At 42.1% G+C, this 19,609-nt stretch overlaps 5 protein-coding genes across 5 annotated transcripts; 2 read left to right on the forward strand and 3 right to left on the reverse strand.

The window, feature by feature from the left end:
* Window positions 1-123: 123 nt before the first annotated feature.
* On the reverse strand, window positions 124-10,889 carry LOC6597007. The gene is made up of 2 exons (XM_026989630.1): window positions 10,269-10,889; window positions 124-230 (listed from the first exon to the last, which is right to left on the reverse strand). Exons 1-2 carry the CDS (start codon window positions 10,738-10,740, stop codon window positions 124-126), a joined length of 579 nt encoding a protein of 192 aa, XP_026845431.1. The 5' UTR covers window positions 10,741-10,889.
* Window positions 10,890-13,085: 2,196 nt separating this feature from the next.
* LOC6597006 (platelet glycoprotein Ib alpha chain) lies at window positions 13,086-13,865 on the reverse strand. Its single transcript, XM_026989631.1, has 3 exons — window positions 13,841-13,865; window positions 13,571-13,783; window positions 13,086-13,486 (listed from the first exon to the last, which is right to left on the reverse strand). Exons 1-3 carry the CDS (start codon window positions 13,863-13,865, stop codon window positions 13,086-13,088), a joined length of 639 nt encoding a protein of 212 aa, XP_026845432.1.
* Window positions 13,866-14,257: 392 nt separating this feature from the next.
* LOC6597005 lies at window positions 14,258-14,693 on the forward strand. The gene is made up of 3 exons (XM_002022132.2): window positions 14,258-14,291; window positions 14,356-14,562; window positions 14,626-14,693. Exons 1-3 carry the CDS (start codon window positions 14,258-14,260, stop codon window positions 14,691-14,693), a joined length of 309 nt encoding a protein of 102 aa, XP_002022168.2.
* A 2,668-nt stretch (window positions 14,694-17,361) lies between these two features.
* Window positions 17,362-17,724, reverse strand: LOC6597004. The gene is made up of 2 exons (XM_002022131.2): window positions 17,487-17,724; window positions 17,362-17,426 (listed from the first exon to the last, which is right to left on the reverse strand). The coding sequence occupies exons 1-2, from the start codon at window positions 17,716-17,718 to the stop codon at window positions 17,362-17,364; spliced, it is 297 nt and encodes a 98-aa protein (XP_002022167.1). The 5' UTR covers window positions 17,719-17,724.
* Window positions 17,725-18,129: 405 nt separating this feature from the next.
* On the forward strand, window positions 18,130-18,539 carry LOC6597003. Its single transcript, XM_002022130.2, has 3 exons — window positions 18,130-18,154; window positions 18,219-18,425; window positions 18,484-18,539. The coding sequence occupies exons 1-3, from the start codon at window positions 18,130-18,132 to the stop codon at window positions 18,537-18,539; spliced, it is 288 nt and encodes a 95-aa protein (XP_002022166.2).
* The last annotated feature ends 1,070 nt before the right edge of the window (window positions 18,540-19,609 follow it).

Below are 19,609 nucleotides of genomic sequence, written 5' to 3' on the forward strand. Positions count from 1 at the left end.
GTACAGGAAAAAACGAGTGGGAACGTTGTAAGTGGCGACTTTTATACCCTGCACTTAGTCAGTTTATATGTTACTTTTATGATTTATGTAACTTGTACAATATATTTTATACGTAATTATACGTCAACGCCAGAATTGGTATCCAAGCCGATGCATCGCGATGACTTCCGCATGCTGTCTCTCTCTGTCTCTTATTATCGCTAGGGGGAATCTCTCAATTTTGCTCTCACCTGTCATAAGAGATGGAAAAAGCTAAGAGATAAGGAGAGCAACCACGACCGCAAAGTAGTTTTGTTCTAACGTTAATTCTTTCACTCCGTTTACCATATTTTCCCCTAATGACCTATTTGATCAGAATTATATTTCTTTATATTTTGTTTACATCTGTCTCACTCTCCTTCTCCCTCTCACTTTTTAAACCAGCAACAGCCGCTCTTCTGCGCCAGAGGGCGTACATTGCACTAGGAAGAGTGGAAGAGAGAAAGAGTCAGAGCTTGAATAGCGTAGTAGTAGCGTAGCCCCTGAAATTTAATATGTTTCTTCTGGCTTTAACGCTGATCAAATATGAATCAGATTCGGCAATCTGGTAGATATGGTAATTTTTCATGATTGTGCGTTTTTGTAGGAAAACATCCTATCTGAAATAAACTTGCATATATTGAATTTCATTTCTTCTGGCTATAATAGTGATCCGCTTTTATACAGATGCAGCATTCTAGATGTTCCCCCATGATTCTGCGTTTTCGGTTTTCTCGTTTCTTCAAAATTGTGGATGCCACAGATTTTCGCAGGGCAGACGGACGTAGGGACAGACGGATAGACATGGCTATATCGACTAGGATTTTGAGGCTGTTTATGGGGTCTGAAACGCTTCCTTCTGGGTTCACCACAAAACTAATATTTAGCCCTAAACTCTACGAGCGCTGGGTATACAACAATTATATGAAAATGTGACGAATATTATTGTGAATATCGGTTAGTTTTGATTTTAGCTGTAATCACGGTACGGCCCTTGTTTCAGCTTGATCGTTTAAGATTTAATGGTAAGTATGTGAACGCCAGACTGTCTGTCGGTGAAAAACAGAACGATATAAGGCGTATAAATCTATCTGCTCCGGAATCTCGTATGATCTCATGCGGATGGATTGCCGATTAAAATATCATAGTCATGCTGATTAAAATCAGCAGCCATCAGTTATCTCTGGCTGGTTCAATGTGCCTGCTGCAACCTCAGGGGCATTTCCTATGCCAGCACTGAGGCGAGCATTCCCAGCCGGTTGAATATACTTTGTAGATAGTCGCCGCGGCGTGGCTCAGACAGGTAAGCAAACAAAGGAAGTGCGAACGGTGTGGTGGCATATCCGGAGCCTGTAGTGCGTTTAATTATAGAATTTTGACCAAGCCTGCGCTTGCGACGTGAGGTCTTTGCACGTTGCACCTTCTGCTGTGGTGCTGCTGAAATGTGGGCTGTCTATGAAATATTAAAGATAATTATAGTCATTGGCAAAATGCCCTTATAGACACATTATTGAAACTTCTTAGCTAAAGTATGGAGTATAGCTGGTTATAACATATACATAACTTTAATCTTTGAAAATGCCTTCTACCGGAAACCGTTTTGATCCGCGTAATGTTCAATAATGTTGGATACAATTTGATTGAATTCACCTCCGAGCCCTTCGCAGCAATCTTTTATCCAAACACAATGAGTTGCAGCCTGAGCCTCATCCCCTTAACAAGGAAATGCCGTCAGTTGTTCGATACTCCCTTGACAAAGATTCTATCTCGTTTCCCCGGTTCCTTCCAAGCAATTTGTAAACCATCAAATCGCGTTAAATGCTCTTTTCCGGCCGCGGCATCTTTCCCTTTTATCTACCCATTCATCTGGCTGCGAAAGAGGAGAAACATGTCATTGTTTTTTGTTGTTTTTGTTTTGTCTTGGTAAGCGGATTCGCTTAGGCTGACGGAGATTCCCGAGTCTTTTTCCTCTTTCCCTTGTGGCTTGCACCTCGGACAGGTACAAGGACGACACATGGCTCGATAAGGATCCAATCGTTTGCGCTTCTTCCTTCCTATTGATTCGTTTTCCTCTGGGCTGTTCCTTTGTACGGCCCTGAGAACGAAAACGGTAAAGAAGGCTGTCATCCGTCCATAAGAGCAACTTCAGTTCCTCATGGAGTTATGCAAACGGTTTTCCCCTAATTTTCCTTAATTTGTCACCAACAAAACACACTTCATGCTTCATGCTGCGCCTCGCCGACAACTTCCGTCGCAGCCATTCAGCCAATAAGTACAAATGACAAGACCCCGTGTCTAATGAGCTCGGCCATTTCACAGTAGCCAGGTTAGGTCAGATCTGACCCATTCGTGGTCTGCTCATAAAATGTCTGAAAAATGAGCATGTAATTTACGAGTTGTTGTTGAGCCCACACTCCCGGAAAATCTATTTCGATTTTTATTAGTTGAAGAAACTGGGAACTGGGAACTGGAACTGCAACTGCAACTGGCTGAGAGCGTAATGAGGCATTTAAAATCGTTTCCGTTCGGAATTGAATACATTAAAATATTTATTTGTCATTGTTACCAACAAAACCGTCTTAGCGGTAATGATAGACATTGTAGTGGGTCCCATATTATCCTATATAGTAATTTTCACTAGATTGAGGCCTAGTTCATATAGGGATTGAACCGAGATGTCAATGAAAGTAGGAAACAAGGCAGTTTTGGGACTAGGGTGAAAGAGTAATAGTATATATATATGTATATAAAGTATATATTTAATTGTCTTTTGAGCATGTAAACTTTTCTGGAATTTTTTCTGACCACTTCGAAACCTTCAGTAGTTGGAGACATGGAGCAGAGCATTGTCCTGTTGAAATGTCCACGAATCGCCATAATATTTTCCTCTAAAATCAATAAGAACTTCGTCCAATGGTTGAAAATATTTTCTGACGCCTATTTTGGGGCCTTAATATCCCTATTTTTCACTCATCAGTGAAGATGATATTTTTTCCACTCAGGACTCAGGTCCCAAAACGGATGAGTTTCAGTAAAGGTAAAGTGACATTCGCCCCACTTTATGTCGGGGAAGTAGCTGACATTTTACTAGCCTTTTTCGTGGGAAACGTTCTGATCAGCCCTCAAAATTGCTTGCACTCGACGCTTTGGTACAGGGAGGAGCCAGTTCGTGACAAATTTTTCTTTAACGGCCAAGCTTTTATACGCCGCTTATCGTGTTCTCGCAGTAATGGGGTGTGCCCCGGGCGAGGTGTTTTCCCGTTACTTTTTGGATCTTTTAAAAAAGTTTGGATTGTAAAACATCTTCTGCTCATTTTGGTAACGATTTCCTGTAGTGGCATTTTGCGATAAGTTAAATTTTGTGCACCTGATTATCACAATAAGCCAAAACGCAAGCAAAACCAATCAATTTGATGCGACCACTAATTGAAGCTCAATGATTTCGTTCAGCATTACGAGGCGCGAGAGCTTTTATGAAATAATAACGGAACCTAATTCGTTTTTGTACTGCACTTTGTTATTGCAAGCAAGATGAGCTTTTTGCAAGATCAGACCCAACGACGAAGTTCTGGCAGCAGATCGTAAACATTGTAGGCATTAAGCTTTCCGTCTCGAAAGCTTAGAGCTATTCCAATGAGGTTTTTTTCTTTCAGAAAAGCACAGTGTAGTCGGCGGATCGGCTCCACAGGCCCACATCAACAAAGAGAGTGCAACTTTGGTAACCTTTCCCTTTTGTTTTTCTGTATAGTTTTAGGTTTTCTTGTGAAAAATTAAAGCTCATTTTCGTTCGTGCCATTCATCTAATTTCAAGCGTAAAGCTTGCCATAACTTCTTTGATATCAATTCTTCTACTCAAAGCGAGGAATATAGGAATAAAATTCGTTTCCTTCTGTCTGTTAAGGTACTTTGGCTCAACCCCTGCCAATAGCCAAATTTTCTGAAGTTTCGTCCGTTGTGAGTCCTCTGGAGCAACAATCAATCATAATTCTTTCCTAGTTTGTCAAGAAACTTCGCTTCACCTGGAGTTCGAAGGGAAGTTGGCGTTGTCTGTTATCGCAATGCAGTCAGGCAGTGCCAGTGCCTTGCCAGTGTCAGTGCCTTGCCAGTGTCAGTGCCTTGGCAGTGCTAGTGCCATGCCAGTGCCAGTGTCACAAAGAGAAGCAGAAGCATCAGCTAAGTTCCAACAAAAGCTATTGACTTTCAGGTGGAGGTGTGGCGCATTGGTCTTGGTTTCGGTCGCACTGCACATAAAGTTGAGGGAAAAAGAGCGCCAGGGGAATAGCAACAATAACGGAGGACGAAAGCTGATAAGCATGAAAACGGAAACTCGCACACCGACAGGACACAGCACAGCCATGAAAGAAGAAGGCCGGGAGCCTGAGCAGGGCAGAAATGCAACAGTTTGCCAAGGGATATTGACGGACCGAAGCTGGGTTGAGTTGCTGTCAATGCCATTGAAGGAATTCCCCGGCGTGTCCTGGCCTCTGTTTGTGTGTGGCCGCATGAAAACCCGATAACGCTGTGTATGCAGGAACTCTTGCTGTTTATACCAGCCTCATGTGCACACATACACGAGCAAAATCGTTTGCAGTGGTATCTGTGCACGGCGTGAAGATGGAGGAGCCGCGCTGAACGCGCTAACATATGATTGTCGTCTGCCTCCACCGAACATAAAACGGGATAAAGGATAACGAAGCGCAAATTTCAAATAATCATGAATATTACATGAGCTGCAGAAGTAGACAAACGTTCCGCAGACAACGCACACACACACATACACACACGCAGATACATGCACACTGGGGCAAGGAAAGGATACGCCACGGAATCCGGTTAGTCCGATCCTGCTACTGTTTCTCGCCAGGCTTCTCTTTTCTTTTTTTTTAGCGGCGATTTAAATAAAAATCATTCACACGTCCCAAATTATTTATTAATGGACATACATACATACATACTCGTGGTATGTATGCAAAAATCGGTAAAGGCGTTTGGAGTATGGGGCAGGAGAGAAGGGTAGAGAGACCTACATATGGTGAAAGAGGGTACCGAACTGTTTAAAATCTCAAGATTTGATATTTTTCGTGTTGTATCCGGGGGTTTCCTGTCGAGGATGGGGAATAAGACATTGACAAGGGGTTGCTACCCCTGGATCCTGTCTGCAAATCGATTGAACGTTTTGCTTTGTTTGGTTTTCCCTCATCCAATGCGATTATTCAAATGTGATTCCTTCAGTTATCCCTCTGAGGAATTTAAAAAATTTGAACTTTTTCCATATTGGGCAGAATTTCGAATGATCATTATTTTACCGATATCTTAAGGGACGACATTAATCCTTGATTCTTTATTTTGCAGCCTGTGAATAATATATTCGCTGTCTGGCATCAGGGTCCTTAAAGCACGCACCTCCGCAAAGGAGCAACCCACTCGAGTTGACTGATAGCACCCTCCGACTACACCCCCCCCCGACTGCACCCTCCGACAACACCCTCCTTCGTGTGTGAATGTGCGTTAAATGAGAAGCCGGCAATGAGCTTGCAATAATGTGATAAGCGCAACGGAAATGAAAATAAGTATAAATGTAAGTGCAAAGGAAGCGGTGACACAGGCACACAAAGGGAAAAATATAAACAGAGCGGGAGCGGAAGTTGCAACAACAACCAGAACAGCAAAAAGCCCGAGGAGCACTTAAAGGCGAGAGGAGGTGCCACCGTGAACTTCAATAACAGTACGCAGAGCGGCAGAGAGGCAGAGAGGCAGAGAGGCAGAGAGGCAGAGCTGCAGACTGCAGACAGTGACGGAGCCAAAGAGATGGGGACAGCAGGGGAGCTCGTGTGCGGATCATCAGGCAATAAAAGCAGAATTGCCGGTGGAGTCAGGACCTCTGCACTCACCCTCTTGCCTGCCCGCCTGCTCACATGTGGTGCTTTTTGCCGCAATTATTTTTATTGGTTCGGGGCAAAAATTTACGTTTCATATTTCCCGGCTGCACCGAACCGACTTACGGGAATGGCGTTAATTTCGTTACGGAAAATTTCAACGACTTTACACGAGAGCATGTGCGGCAACCAGACCAGCTTGATGGGAAACCGATTGATGAAAGGGGAAAGGGTAGTTGGCACTGCGGCGCCACTGCACACAATAGAGCTTAATATTGAAAAGTTTCGAGAATCTTAATTAAAGGTTATACCCGTAAAGACCTTCTTTAATTATGGGTATTTGTGCGGCAGTGGTGCTAAGTGGATGAGCCAAGGATACACGGCTACGGCGGGGCCATGTAAATTTGATCTCATCGCTTGAATGTTCTAATGCGCCACAAATGAGTACGTTGACTTATTTGTTTTTGTTGAATTCCCCGGAAAATATACATACATTTATGTAATTAATTAATCCATTAACCTATCCTATGAAATTTCAATATGCACTCAATATTTATTTATTGACCACTTTATATGACATATTTCGTTTATTCGATATGCACTACATGCAGACATACAAACATCATTAATCAATGTACATTCAACAGACCAGCGCAAAAACCGAAGGAATTCGCACTTATTTCATAATTAAACAACAAAAACCAATTAAATTTAACTTAATCAAATTACAAATTGACAATTTGAAATGCAGAATCATCTACTTTACGTTCAAGCCCCTACCATTGAACGAATACATTTCAACTGAAACTCAATCGAGCTCATCGAGTATCGACATCTTTTAATGCCTCGGACGCAATCAATAAAAATACGTGTGAAAGAGGGCGGAGGGGGCCGTGGGAATGGGCAGTCTTAATAAAAAATGTAAATTTGTGTAGAAAAATTCTACACAATAAATACAAATTGGATGAAATGTCAAGGCATTAGACAAGAGAGTAGACTACTGAAAGATGAAAGACCATAGGGAGATAGGGAGCATGGAGGTTAGAGTGAACCCAAGCGCGTGAAATGTGAATCGAAAATTGCCTATGGACATGGAAATCTTCCATGAGCTACTATGTACACAAAGGAATACGTACTCATTAAATATTCAGTTATATAATTCTTGTAGCTTTATTTACATCTTGCTGTCTCTCAGAACTTGTGAAAGGGAAAATCGAGTTGGGTCCATCCCAAAAGCCTTCCCACGCCTCATCGGTGGCTAAAACATGGCACAAATTCAATGGCATGCCAGCGTCCCTGACCATGTTTAAGTTGGGAGCTCACGTAGGCCCTGTGACCCCCGGCTATCTGTCACCCCGTAGATGCCTGCTGTTTCGGTGGAGCGACATTATCCATTCTCTATTCGCTGTCGGTAAAAATTACGCACATTTAGCTGGTCGCCGTCGGCCAATGATGTTTTCAGCGCGTTGTCCTTTGCTTCCTCTTTTTTGTTCGTCTCGCTGGCCAGAGGAGGGACATGAATGTTTAAAGAACTCGCAGAGCTCATCGCTGAGATGCTGGGAGAGTAGGGGACTGGAGGTAGCAAGCACACGCACAATGAATAATTTAAAGACCCGAGAGTTCTGGCATCATCAAATAAATGCCAAATGAGCAATCAAAGTGCCATGAAAGTCTACATAAGCAGAGCCTTCAACTGATGAGAAGCCGTAAAAAATTATATGCAAGAAGTAGCAAAGATGAGAAGAGGAGTGGAGGAGTGCAGGAGTAGAGGAGCAGAAGAGCAGAGGAAGCAATGGAGCGCGTAAACAGCAAACAAAACCGAAGAAAATCATTACGGGTTTTAAAACGAATAAATAATATAAAACAAGCAGAAAGACTATCTTTGGGGAACACGCTTTCAATAGACCTGCACATGTCCTTATGACAGCTTTATGATCCGATTTTGATCTCCTTCAGCTGAGCAATTCTATTGTGATTTTTGACTTTGAGTAGAGCAAATATAATTTATTACAGAGTAGTGCCTGCTTATCTGCATATCAGCAGATACCACTAGGTTTTTTTAGAGGTAAGAACAATGGGTGTTTAATGGGTGGTATTTGTTTTCTGTTCTCTTAACTTGCATGAATATTTGTGGATGAACTAGGAGACATTTATCAAACAGTTTTCACAATAGGGGATAGCGGTAACGCTATATTGCTATAACTAACGCTATATTAACGGTATATTTGTAAACTTTTATTTCCTCAAAATTCGGTAACGTACGTTAGATGGCTCCGCGGACTATAGCAAAAAAAAAAAAAAAAACCAGACAGGATTTTATATTTAACAGCTCTGAAACTTAACACTGAATATTTCTTATATTTGTAATAAATATCTTTTACGGATAGCCCTACCCTATTCGCATAGTTTTGCCATTTTATACACCAGCCTCAAAAACCAATTCTGTTTTTGGTAACGTAACAATGGGTCCCATTTTGGCTCATATCTTCAAAATCGTAGGCTAGATTATTGTCAGTGAACTATTGTGAATATAGAGCTACCAATTACTATATAAATAGAACAAGTTATGTTTAAAAATTTGACTTTTTCATAACTTTTTGAAACATTCTTTCGTACGAATGAAGCTCAACGTCAGAATGCAGATGCCTATTTGTCAATATTTTAAGAACATGTTGGTATCACATTTAATATTCCACGCTTCTGTTTCGAACTCGTTCCCTGGTGTTCTTTCAATACCGCTTATAGTGGGGGCCCAATAAATTCGTTAGTAGCATTAACCCCTTTCCCACTATCCTGCAGCAACGAATAACTTAAAGTTGAGGGTCATAAAACTTGCGTAGAGGCAGAATTTTCTTATTAAACTTATTGTTTTATTCCTTTTTTGTGTCTTTTCACTCAAACATACTTCTGAGCAAGTTATATACAAAAATGCTGCAGTTTTCCTCAGTTTCTAGAGCCAACTTCAGCTGCACGAGGAGTTCAGAAATACATAGGAGCATTTTTCTTTCTCAACTCTCGGTTTGAGCAGACAAGCGCCAGAGCAGGCACAGTTGTACATACCAATTGCTTATATTTCGACCATATGGTGCTTTGTGTATGGTACCCGGTCCTCAGACCCGACTCCTGCCCCCTTTGTCTTTTTCTGGATGTACATTTGGTGGCATTTATGGAACATTTGGTGCCCTGTTTTGTTTAAATAATATTTACCCATTGAAAAGATGTCAATAATGGTATTATATCTAAAATTAATTATGCTTGTTATTATGTCATTTGCCTAAACATAATAAGCTACCTAATTATAGCCCAAATAAAGTTGAAAGCATCATTCCAGTGGCTCTGAGAATAAAACCCGGAGCCCTGAGACCAATCCCAGGAAAACTTTAATCCCAAACAAATTTGCAAAATATTTGACCTCGAATCGAAATGACCTATTGCCAGTTGTGTATGTGTGTTGGGGCTCTGGCCTGGTGCTCGGCGCACAACAATATCTGTTTAATGAAAGGCAATATTCCTATCTTTGAGACTATGCTTATTGTCTATGATGCAAATAGGAGCAGCATTGTGCGCGGCATATGAACCGATACTGAAGTAAAAATATGTGGTCTTTCAGGGACGTGATGCAGTGAATACGCACCATATGTACATATGTACATCCACACATATGTACGTATGTATGTACATATATGAAACGTGAACTGCACTTTTAGCTTACTTGGCCAAAAGCCAATTTTCAGACAAAACGCATGCCAAATTTGCCGAAACGAAACGAAACGAAACACGAGAAATAGCTAAATATTTTATGATATCGATGAGGGAGGCTGTCGCTGTCTGGTCCACAGAGAAATCCCACAAACAGGCAAATATGAGTACAAACAGAGTTTGTGGCTCCTTCGTGCCGCTCGAAAAGCAGTTCAGCAATTTCAGTGCCAGTTAGCGTTAACTGTATTCAAATGTGCTTTTTATACACATTTTGGGCTAAGAATTCCTTCTGAATTGCATGCCAGTTAAGGTTTTATTTATATGTGTATGTACATATATTGTTGCATGACATACATACAGACATATAGTGGATGCAAATAGCTAGTTTGAGAAATCAATATTTGTAGTTTTATAGAAATAAATACTATATATAAACAGCTACATGGAATTTTGTAACTTTCTACAAGAAAGCGTATTTCGTATTCCGTATACCACTGATCCTCGTTTATTGTTGCGATTTTTTGATATTTTGTGAAATATGACTCCAGTTGCGTGAGGTCCACGGTAGGGTAGGGTAGGCTACTGTTTTCCCCCTCCACAGTTTATATTGTACATATTTCCCCATGGAAGCCTAAAAGTATTCTTTATTCCCCACTACAAAAGCTTTAAACTCACCTGCGCTCAGCTGATGGTGGCCACTCCCACTACCACTACCACCAGTGCTGGCTGCAGCTCCACCTCCACCTCCACCAGAAGCAGGTCTAGAACCAGGACCAGGACCAGCACCAGAACCACCTCCACCGTCTCCTCCGCGCTCTGCGCCATTGAGTGCCTCAATGGTAGAACGCTTCTTGCCCCTCCAGACGCTGACGCCACAGCACTCGGCACAGCAGCAGAAGACAAAGCCCAAAATCAGTAGTGTCCAGGCGGAAACCATTAGCACAATGGTCGAGGTGGATCGATAGCTGGAGTTCTCTTCCTCAAACAGCGCCAGCCTGCTGTCTGCCGTGCGATTGTCATAGCTCCCGCTGGGGTCCAGGGCCTTGGCATAGAAACCGTCCACATTGGCCAGGGCCGCATAACTGCTGCCCACCGTGAGCAGATAGGGCTGAACTTTGGTCAGACGAACTACTGTGAAGTTCGACATGATTGCAGCTTAGTAACTCAATCAGTCAGTCAGTCAGTCAATCACTCACTCACATAGGCAGCCAGCGAATCAATATGCCAATTTATTATAATAAAAACGTAGTTTGCTACACGAAATATAGCGAAACGAGCAACTGCCTCGCGAAACGTGACTGTTTCTTAGGTTACCCGCCAGCAACTGGGGCAACTGGGCAACTGGGCAACTCGGCAAATGGGCAACAGAGAAAAACGACATCCTCTACATTTTCATATATTTATATACGTGTTTTGTTCTTCCTTCTCGATGTGGATTGGCTTATTTGTCGGTGTGTGAAAATGCCCTGGGAACACCACAACAGCACCAACAACAGACGGCAGTGGTCTCCAAATTTTGCCTCTGCCGGCTTTATGCCTGCAATCTTCGTTATCACGTTGTGTATTTAAGCAGATAGATGGAGAGACAAACAGACGGATATACGGATAGACGGATAGACAGGCGGCAGCGCCAGCGTCAGCGACAGAGACAGAGCCAGAGACAGAATCTCATCTCTTGTTTAAACAATATGGTATATGTGTTAACGCCTGCGTGCGAGTCTATCCAGCTGGGCCTGTTTTCAGGTTTTCTTTTTATTAATTTTTGACTGACTTTTGTTTAATTGCGAGAGTTGCCACGACTCTGGGGGGGAACCAAAACGGCTTTGGCGAGAGCGGTTCGCGGTGATCGTCAGAGCTGCAGCTTTTAGGGCCAGCTATCCGTACAGTTATGAGGGACCTGTATAATTATCACATTTATGACTAAATTCTGCTAAATTTGTATTATATTTACAGTACAACGTCATCTGAAAGGTTTATTTTTATCACCCGTTCTAGGTACTATTATTAGTATTATGGCCAGTGTCTGTTCACTGCGTTTGCTGTTGTCCGGGGCTTTTCGAAAAATTTTCGGTACCGCTCTGGGCTGTGGTATGCGCTAGACCTTGGTGTAAAATCCCGTACATGAACCTCTTTTCTATGTTAATATATAGATCATCAACCTTCAATGATTTGGTAAACATACAACTAATATTTGATGTACATATGCATTTTCTGAAGGAATGGGCAATTAAAGAATGGTTTGAAGCGGTATTACAAGTCCTCTTTGCTTTATTGTAAATTTGTTGCCATTTACCGAAAATTTAATATTGAAAAACTTATTTAGCACAAAAAAATCCATATATATAATTAACAGGCTTAAGCCACCCATGTGACAGTAAAATTCTCTTTTAAATGGCTTTATGTTATACCAATAGATATTAATGGGACTCGAATCAGGGATTCAGAAAACCAAATAAAATACAATTAGTAGGTGATGGAAATCTTCAAGAGCATCCTCGATATTCCTAAAATAGCTAAAGGATTACTAACCAAACAACTACTTCCATATCACGATGGAAATATTATCAAAAACATTGTTACTATTTGGATGCAAAAGAAGACTTGACCTGTGCCTTGTGCAAAGGAAAAATTTCGAGAGAAAATTGAATAATATTAAACATAAATTTGAGTTCTACAAGTATGTGTTAATAGTAATTGCAATCAATTTGTGGTGACTTCTAGACTGCTCTTTTTCGTGTAAACTACGTGACACTCGAATTGTTCAGACCCGCTAAACAAAGATTCGTATTGGATGCATACACAAATGATCAACGAGAAAGGTAAATTTAATGATCAGGAATGAGTAGCGTATAGACTCAGATGGCTTTAAAGGATTCACAAAGACAGAAAACTCTAGAAATGTTTGGATAAATACTTGTTTTGTAGATTTAAGATATACGATACCGGATTGCGAACACTCTTACTATTCTCATAGAGTACATAGGTTTACTGGTGGATCTGCACGAAATGTATTTAGCCAGAGGGAAGCACATACATACATATGTACTTATATGTAGTACATGATCAGAATCTATAGCCGAGTCATACGAACGCTCTTTTGAGTGCATACTTTTAGGATGAATTCGCAGATGAAGTTTGTTTTCACTTTTTGCCATTGTCCTACCGCCAGACACGTGTGTCTCGGCTCAAACGTTTCCCATCCCCTGGCATAAGTGGCACTTTTAATAAATAGCGAAGTTATACGCTGCACGCCCACTAAAACAATTTTTGGCACGTTTCCTAAGAACACACGAATACCCCTTCAAGAACGCCTTGTTAACCCTTAACTGGGGATATGTGGGGGTCCTGGAAGAACTCAAATTAAAGTAGTAGTGGTAGTAGTAGTAGTAGTAGTTGTAGAGAGCATTGAAGTGTTTATTGTTTTTCATTGAAAGGATTTAAAAATGGGTTAGTCTTCAGAGGTATCCGTGTCCGTGATTGTCCGTGATTATTTTATTCAGATGCCACTGTGGAAGTGGGTCGCCGAGTGGTCCGTGGGCGTGGCGTGCGGGGTGTAGGCGTTGGGCGAGGGGTTCGCGTAGGGCGGGGAGTACGTGTGGGGCGAGGAGTGCGGGGAGTTGGGGTTCGCGGTGTGGGCGGAGTTCGCGTAGGGCGGGGAGTACGCGTGGGGCGAGGAGTGCGGGGAGTTGGGGTTCGCGGTGTGGGCGGAGTTCGTGTAGGGCGGGGAGTACGTGTGGGGCGAGGAGTTCGTGTGGGGCGTGGGGTCCGTGGAGTTGGGGTACGTGGGGTACGTGGAGTGGGTGGAGTGCGCCGAGTTGGACGTCGGGTTGGGCCGGACTGAAGGGCTCTTCTCACATTGTCACAGGAAAGTGTCCCGCATCGCACTATAGTCACTGCAAACATAATAAATCGATTGATGAATTAACAATTGGTTACACCATTTTTGCTGTACGCCGGACTATCCTTCGCGGGCTTACATTGACAGGTGGCTCTAGCCAAATCGCATCGGGAGATATCGCGCCAGTTGGCCTGACTCCTGCGACAATTGCTATTATAGATCTGCGTAACATCGTTGGTAGTTCCCAGGCGGTCCTGATTGCGCAGACACCTATCGTTCAGGCGCCGGCAAACGTCTGAGCCCCTCGGGGCCCTCGTCGTGGCCTGGCTAGCCACACATATGCAACCGATAGCTGGAACTTAATAATGTCAGAATTTTATGTTGCAACTGCGAGGTCCTATGCTCTCACCCAATAGCAAAGCGATTTTCCACATTTTGGTGTTGTCACTGAAAACTTACTGAAGTTCTGTGATGGAACAGTGCGGGTGCTTGGGCTTTTATAAGGAGCGGTACATATATTTTGGGAAACAACTGTTTTCTGTGTATGGGGAAGATTCCATTATTGCGAGTATCGGGAAATACGGAACATCAGTGCATTCAAATGGCTAAAAGACAATCAACTCTTATTGTCAAATATTTCCTTTGAGGGTTTTCGCCTTTTTTCTCTTTGTACTCGCATTGAATCAGTTTTATTCATTGTTTTGGAGAGATATATTGTTTCTGGTCGGTAGGTGCATATGTATATAAAAAGCCCGGACATGACTGGGTCTTCAGTAGTTATCAGAACTACATAGCAATTTCCATCGGCGAAAAATAGACGGAGAGAATGAATATCCCCATAGTTTTGGCTGTATTTGTTGGTGAGTCCGTACAACTATTCTGCCATTTGTTGGGACTACCCCTAGCTATTCCTGTCGTTTACAGTCGTCTGCGTAACTCTGATAGCTGGTCAGAGGGATGACTGCGAGCAACTGAAACGGGCGTGCGATAGCTGCGTGAATCGCCCGGAAAATGCGGGTGATCGGAACCGTAATCTCCCCACGTTGAACAGGGAGTGCAGGAGGAGGACTCGCAATACCTGGGTTTGGCGCGATATTAACCGATGCGAGCTTACCAGATTGAATTGCCTGGGTAAGTCGACTTAATATGTTGTACATTAAGGGCTATCCTAAGCGGTATTACCATTGTCTATAGGATCCGATCGCCGGATGAACTGCGGCGATATAGCTGAACTTGCCAGAATGAGACGTGTCAGGAACTGAGGCAGCATTGCCAATGGATAATGATGATAATTGAAAATAAAATCTACAAGAGATCATTGAAAAAATGCGGATTTTACACGTTTCATAGAGGGTATACTGGTTTTTACTAGATTTTTGCAGCTCAAAGAAGTAAGCACCACTGGAATTATTCCTCGGTGGCTAGACACAAAAGCGGAAAGGGGGAACATGGTTAAAATCAGAGTTGTTCTTATCCCCAGTACTCTTCGAGTTTTGGGATTTATCAGATGTGGATGTGTGTAATACCCAGAAGGATTATGAGTTGTGTCGGTTTTGATGCTTTCGGAGCTACATATTTGGATACACCTTACGTTAGGTTAGGTTATGGCAGTAGCGGGGTAGAGGGCCCGAACCTCCCCCCAGATCACTTGGACCTGTTAAAGGTCCGTTGTTCTTCCGCATGGCCCCTTCTCACTCACTTAACCGTGGTGGGCAAACTATTACATCTTACGGTCAGTCCCATCCGGAGGCTTGGTTGAATTTGGACAAGAGCCATGGTTCGATTTCGGACCTTTCCGACCTTTCCGCACGGACATCTTTTTCTTACCCAGAAAATAACCCTCTATACCATATATCTTTGTTCAAAATGCTTTATTGCTTCTGAAAATAGTTGAACAAAATTTTGAAAAATGCAGTAAGTAATATTTACAATATTTTTTATATATCAGCAAAAAGTAAACAAAATAGGACGATTATATCTGGTTTAAAATATATAAGAACGGGACGTATTTCAATATAAAAACCTAAGCTTTGGGGTTGAAATCGGAAGGCACAGGAAGCAGTAAAATATACAGTGGTGGCAGGAGGGAGCATAACGTCGCAAAAAATATAGTAAAAAGCAAAGCCGGAGACAATGGAAGCCATGAAAACGCCCTTTCTCTGATGGCCAGGGTCCAAGTTCTTGAAGCTCCACTCCTTTCCATTTTTTGTATTTTTGGATCTGCGTGGAAGTCTTACGTGCTCAAATTCAATTCAAAAGCGAAAAGCGATTATCACCGCTTAGCTGTCGGCGACACGAGTAAAAGTCAGCCGGAGTAAAAGTCCAAGTGTGAACGCCAAAATCCGAGCGCTTGAAGCACTTGACAAAGGGCATGGTTATATCTGTACATCTGTATATATGTATATTCATACATGTGTATGTATGTGTGAACATACTTTGTTGGCTCAAATAAAAAGTACACTTACAAGTGGCGCTAAAGCCAAGTGCAATGCATTCCCTGGCCCCTCTGTCTACAGCTCCAATTTCAAACCCATTCCAAGCTTCTTCCACGTTCCCATTTCCCTCTGTTCGCCATGGTCTGTGGAATCTTTGGGACGTCAGCTGGCCGGACATTTCCAAAGTGGAAAGCAGTTGAAAGGAAGGACTGGGGTCTACAGCAGTGGTGTGAGGTTGCTGGAACGGGTGCGGCAAATGTGGTCAAGAGTTTTACAAAGTTCATCATCATGGTCAGCATGGTCCAAGCATTTTTCAAGTGCAACTCAAAGAGATTTTCAATTTTCATATATTATGTAAGCAGTTAACACCAGCTGGCCGTAAATAGTATGACAACTTTTCTCCAAGACCGATGGATGTACACACTACACTTACATCGTTACAACGTTGCATATCATTTTCCCTTTGTACCTTATGCGAAATTCAAATTATTTGAATTCATTCCTTCTTAGAGTACATTCTCTAAAAGCGTATCTACACTTCGTAGAGTTTGGGCAAACACTTTCCAATCCCATTCGCTTTGCTACACATTCATAAAGTCCATAATCATGTTCATGACGTGAACTGAAGTGGGTCTCGGGTTTGGGTCGGGGTTGGGGCTTGGGCTGGGGTTGGGGTTGGGGGCAGCCCAGTAGAGTGGCTGGTAAGGATAAAAGCTTAAACCGCTACAAGTATTTAAAAATCACTTCACTCGAACACATTCGTTCACACAGCTTATGCCCGTATTGAAAGCAAATTGAAATGCAATGCTTTGTATTATTTATTCAACATGTTTCGCACAAGTTCCTTTTAACCAGCTAATTCGGTATGAATAAGAGTATGAATACATGTACATACATATGTAGCTGTTTAATCCGAATTTTGTACAGATTACTTACTGGAACCCAGCACACTCCTGGTTGTTAGTAAGTATATCTGAATAAGAGTGTTGTAGCAGTAGTTATAGCACTTATCTGGCCGAGCCAAGAGCTGTAGAGCGGGTCGCCATAAGCCCGAATAGTGGGCATTAGTTGCAATGAATACTTTTATTCTTTGACCCAGTCTAACATACACTGTCTTAGGGAAGTCTCTGGTTGTAATAATTTCCTTTGAAAAGTGATCCTTGATTATTATTATTATGATAGAAATGACAGGCCTGTAGAAAGGATGTGCATGACTGACTTATTGTTTTGCTGGGTTTGTGTCCACCTGTATCGTTTTCCTGAAAATGTCTAGTAGATTGATCATTGATTCCTGGAAAAGCCCTTGAACTGCTCTGGCTAAAGGGCTAAGAAAATTACAAACCCAACTCGTACTCGTGCAAAAATATATTTCTGTTTTGGCAAGTAAGATTAGCTCTACGCAAGTCGAAAATATTTGTAATAATATGCATGTTTTATTCACTCTAATATCTCTGCATGGTTTGTGGGGTATCATCCGGCCGGAGGGTAGGTACTTCTAGGTACGCCTGCGCATGCCAGCGAGTTCAGCAATGACCGCACAATCCAGCTTTCTTCTATGAGCTGGGGTATCAAGTGATATAATTAAATATGTATAGGCACATATATCTGTATTTTACTCACCCGAACAAGCAATCACCTGGAGATCGCAACGGGTCTGATTCCTCCAGTGGTAGGTGCGACGTAGCCTCTCACGGCACCCGTTGTTCATGAACTCCACATTATTGGAGGGATTGTTCAGTCGCCTCACACAGGACTCGCAGCTCTCCCTTAGGACCCGGCAGTCAGGCTGCTGAGCGTGAATGGCCACACACCAGAGGATCGTGAGAACGGAGAGAACGCTAAGGAGCTGCATCTTTCGATAGATCGGATCGGGATTGCTACTGATAGAACGGAAAGCTGTGGCGAGCCTTTTATAAGGCGCTGCTAATCTGGAAGCGATCGGTGGGGTCTCACACCAAGGCGTGGGGCATCAGTGTGTTTGGGCTTATAGAAACTTTTATCAAGTCGGATAAAGAAACAGATATATTTGCAATGCCACGACGAACCTCACATGCTTCCTTAATTGAAGCTATTGTACCAGAATGACATAATTCTCGACAAAAAGCAAACAAAAAAGGTGCCATAACTGCCCCAGCTGTAGCAGTAGCTAGACCATTTCAGCTGTTTCCTTACTGTTTCCATTACGTATTTCTAGGGTATAAATACCCAGGATGCATTGAAATGCCATCAGTGTAGTTTCAAGTGCCTTCTCAAAGCAAATCCAATGTCGAAACTTATTCTGTTGCTGGGTAAGCCGATCCTACTGCATGTGAATTAAGGAATATTACTAAGAAAGTGTGCATATTCCTTCAGCTGTCTGCTGCCTGTGCCTGTGCCTGACTCAGGTCCAGGCCCAAGCCCGCGCATTCTGCGATGGTCTAGTGGCCGAGTGCAGGCGCCATGAACGTGAGGTGGGCCCCAGGGACGATACCGTGGACATCTACAACCAACATTGTGCTCGCATCGATCGCACCTGGAGACGTATAACACGCTGTCAGCTAGTTTATGCCTCCTGCCTTCGTAAGTACCAAATTGTGTTTATATGTATCAATATTCTAGAGATTGTATCCTATTTCAGTGACTATTTTACGTTGCGACAATCTTACCTGCAAAAATGTGGCTGGAGTCCTCTAGGGTGCGCTAGGGTAATGAAAGTATGTAAAAACGGAATAAATATTTCCTAAAATATATCCATCATCGTCGAACTCAAATAAATGCAAGTAATAAGCACTATATACACCCATTGTACATGCTTTAATTATTTCTGTAAGCGTGCTATATGCATGTCAGGGGAATATTCAGTCTTAAATTCCTTTCTTAATACAACTAAGAAATCATACTCCATGGTGAATACACTTGTAATAGCATCACACAGGATGCTGAATACAAAATTGTGTGGCTCTATCTTTTACAGTCTCTGATAGACTGAACTCCATACATACATACATATTGTATATCGAATCGGCTATTGATGCTGATCAAATATATATTCAGTGCCGCTCAAGTGAATAGTTTAAGCAATTTTCAAAAGTAAATTGCTATATCCTTTCAACCAACTTACCGATTTTTATGAAATAGTTTGTATTTGATAGATTGCTTAATTGTTTATGAAACAAGAAAGTTTGCGTTCTCTAGGACTCATATTAATGAGAAATTGTTCCTCTTCTTCGCTCCTATTTTAGCTCAACTGAATAGGTTAAACGGCAATGATTTAATTTGTGGAGCAACGAATTATCGACAAACAGTAGGGTCTTCGGCCTTTTCAGTTTTCTAAATTAATAACTTCATGAAAAAAACTGCATTTGAAATTAGCATTGTCCATATTGCATTTTTCATACAAGAAAACGAAAACGAAAATTTGTTTTTTTTTTCAAAATGTTGGTCCATCATTTTTGTTCTATATTTTTCTTATACCTGAGGCAGCGCTATTTTGTTTGTTTTTTGTGCGAGATTGCAACACATCGCTCTAGAGTCTAGACGGCCTTGTTGCGTAAAGCTGTGCAGAGAGGGGGGAGGGGCCTGTTGCTTTTGGAATATTTTTGTAAGTCAAATTAAAGTTGAAAACCACCCAAAAAAGTTTGATAGTTTGAAAAATCAAATTTCATTTTGTAGTTTTTCCAACAAGCCAATTTTTTCCGCAATGAAAAAGGGTTTAAAAAAATAAACCAAAAAATAGAGACTAAAACAAGAACCATACCTGACTT

This window comes from Drosophila persimilis, unplaced genomic scaffold, assembly GCF_003286085.1.
Source record: "Drosophila persimilis strain 14011-0111.01,24,50 unplaced genomic scaffold, DperRS2 tig00000431-arrow-pilon, whole genome shotgun sequence".
Classification (NCBI taxonomy): Eukaryota; Metazoa; Arthropoda; class Insecta; order Diptera; family Drosophilidae; genus Drosophila; species Drosophila persimilis.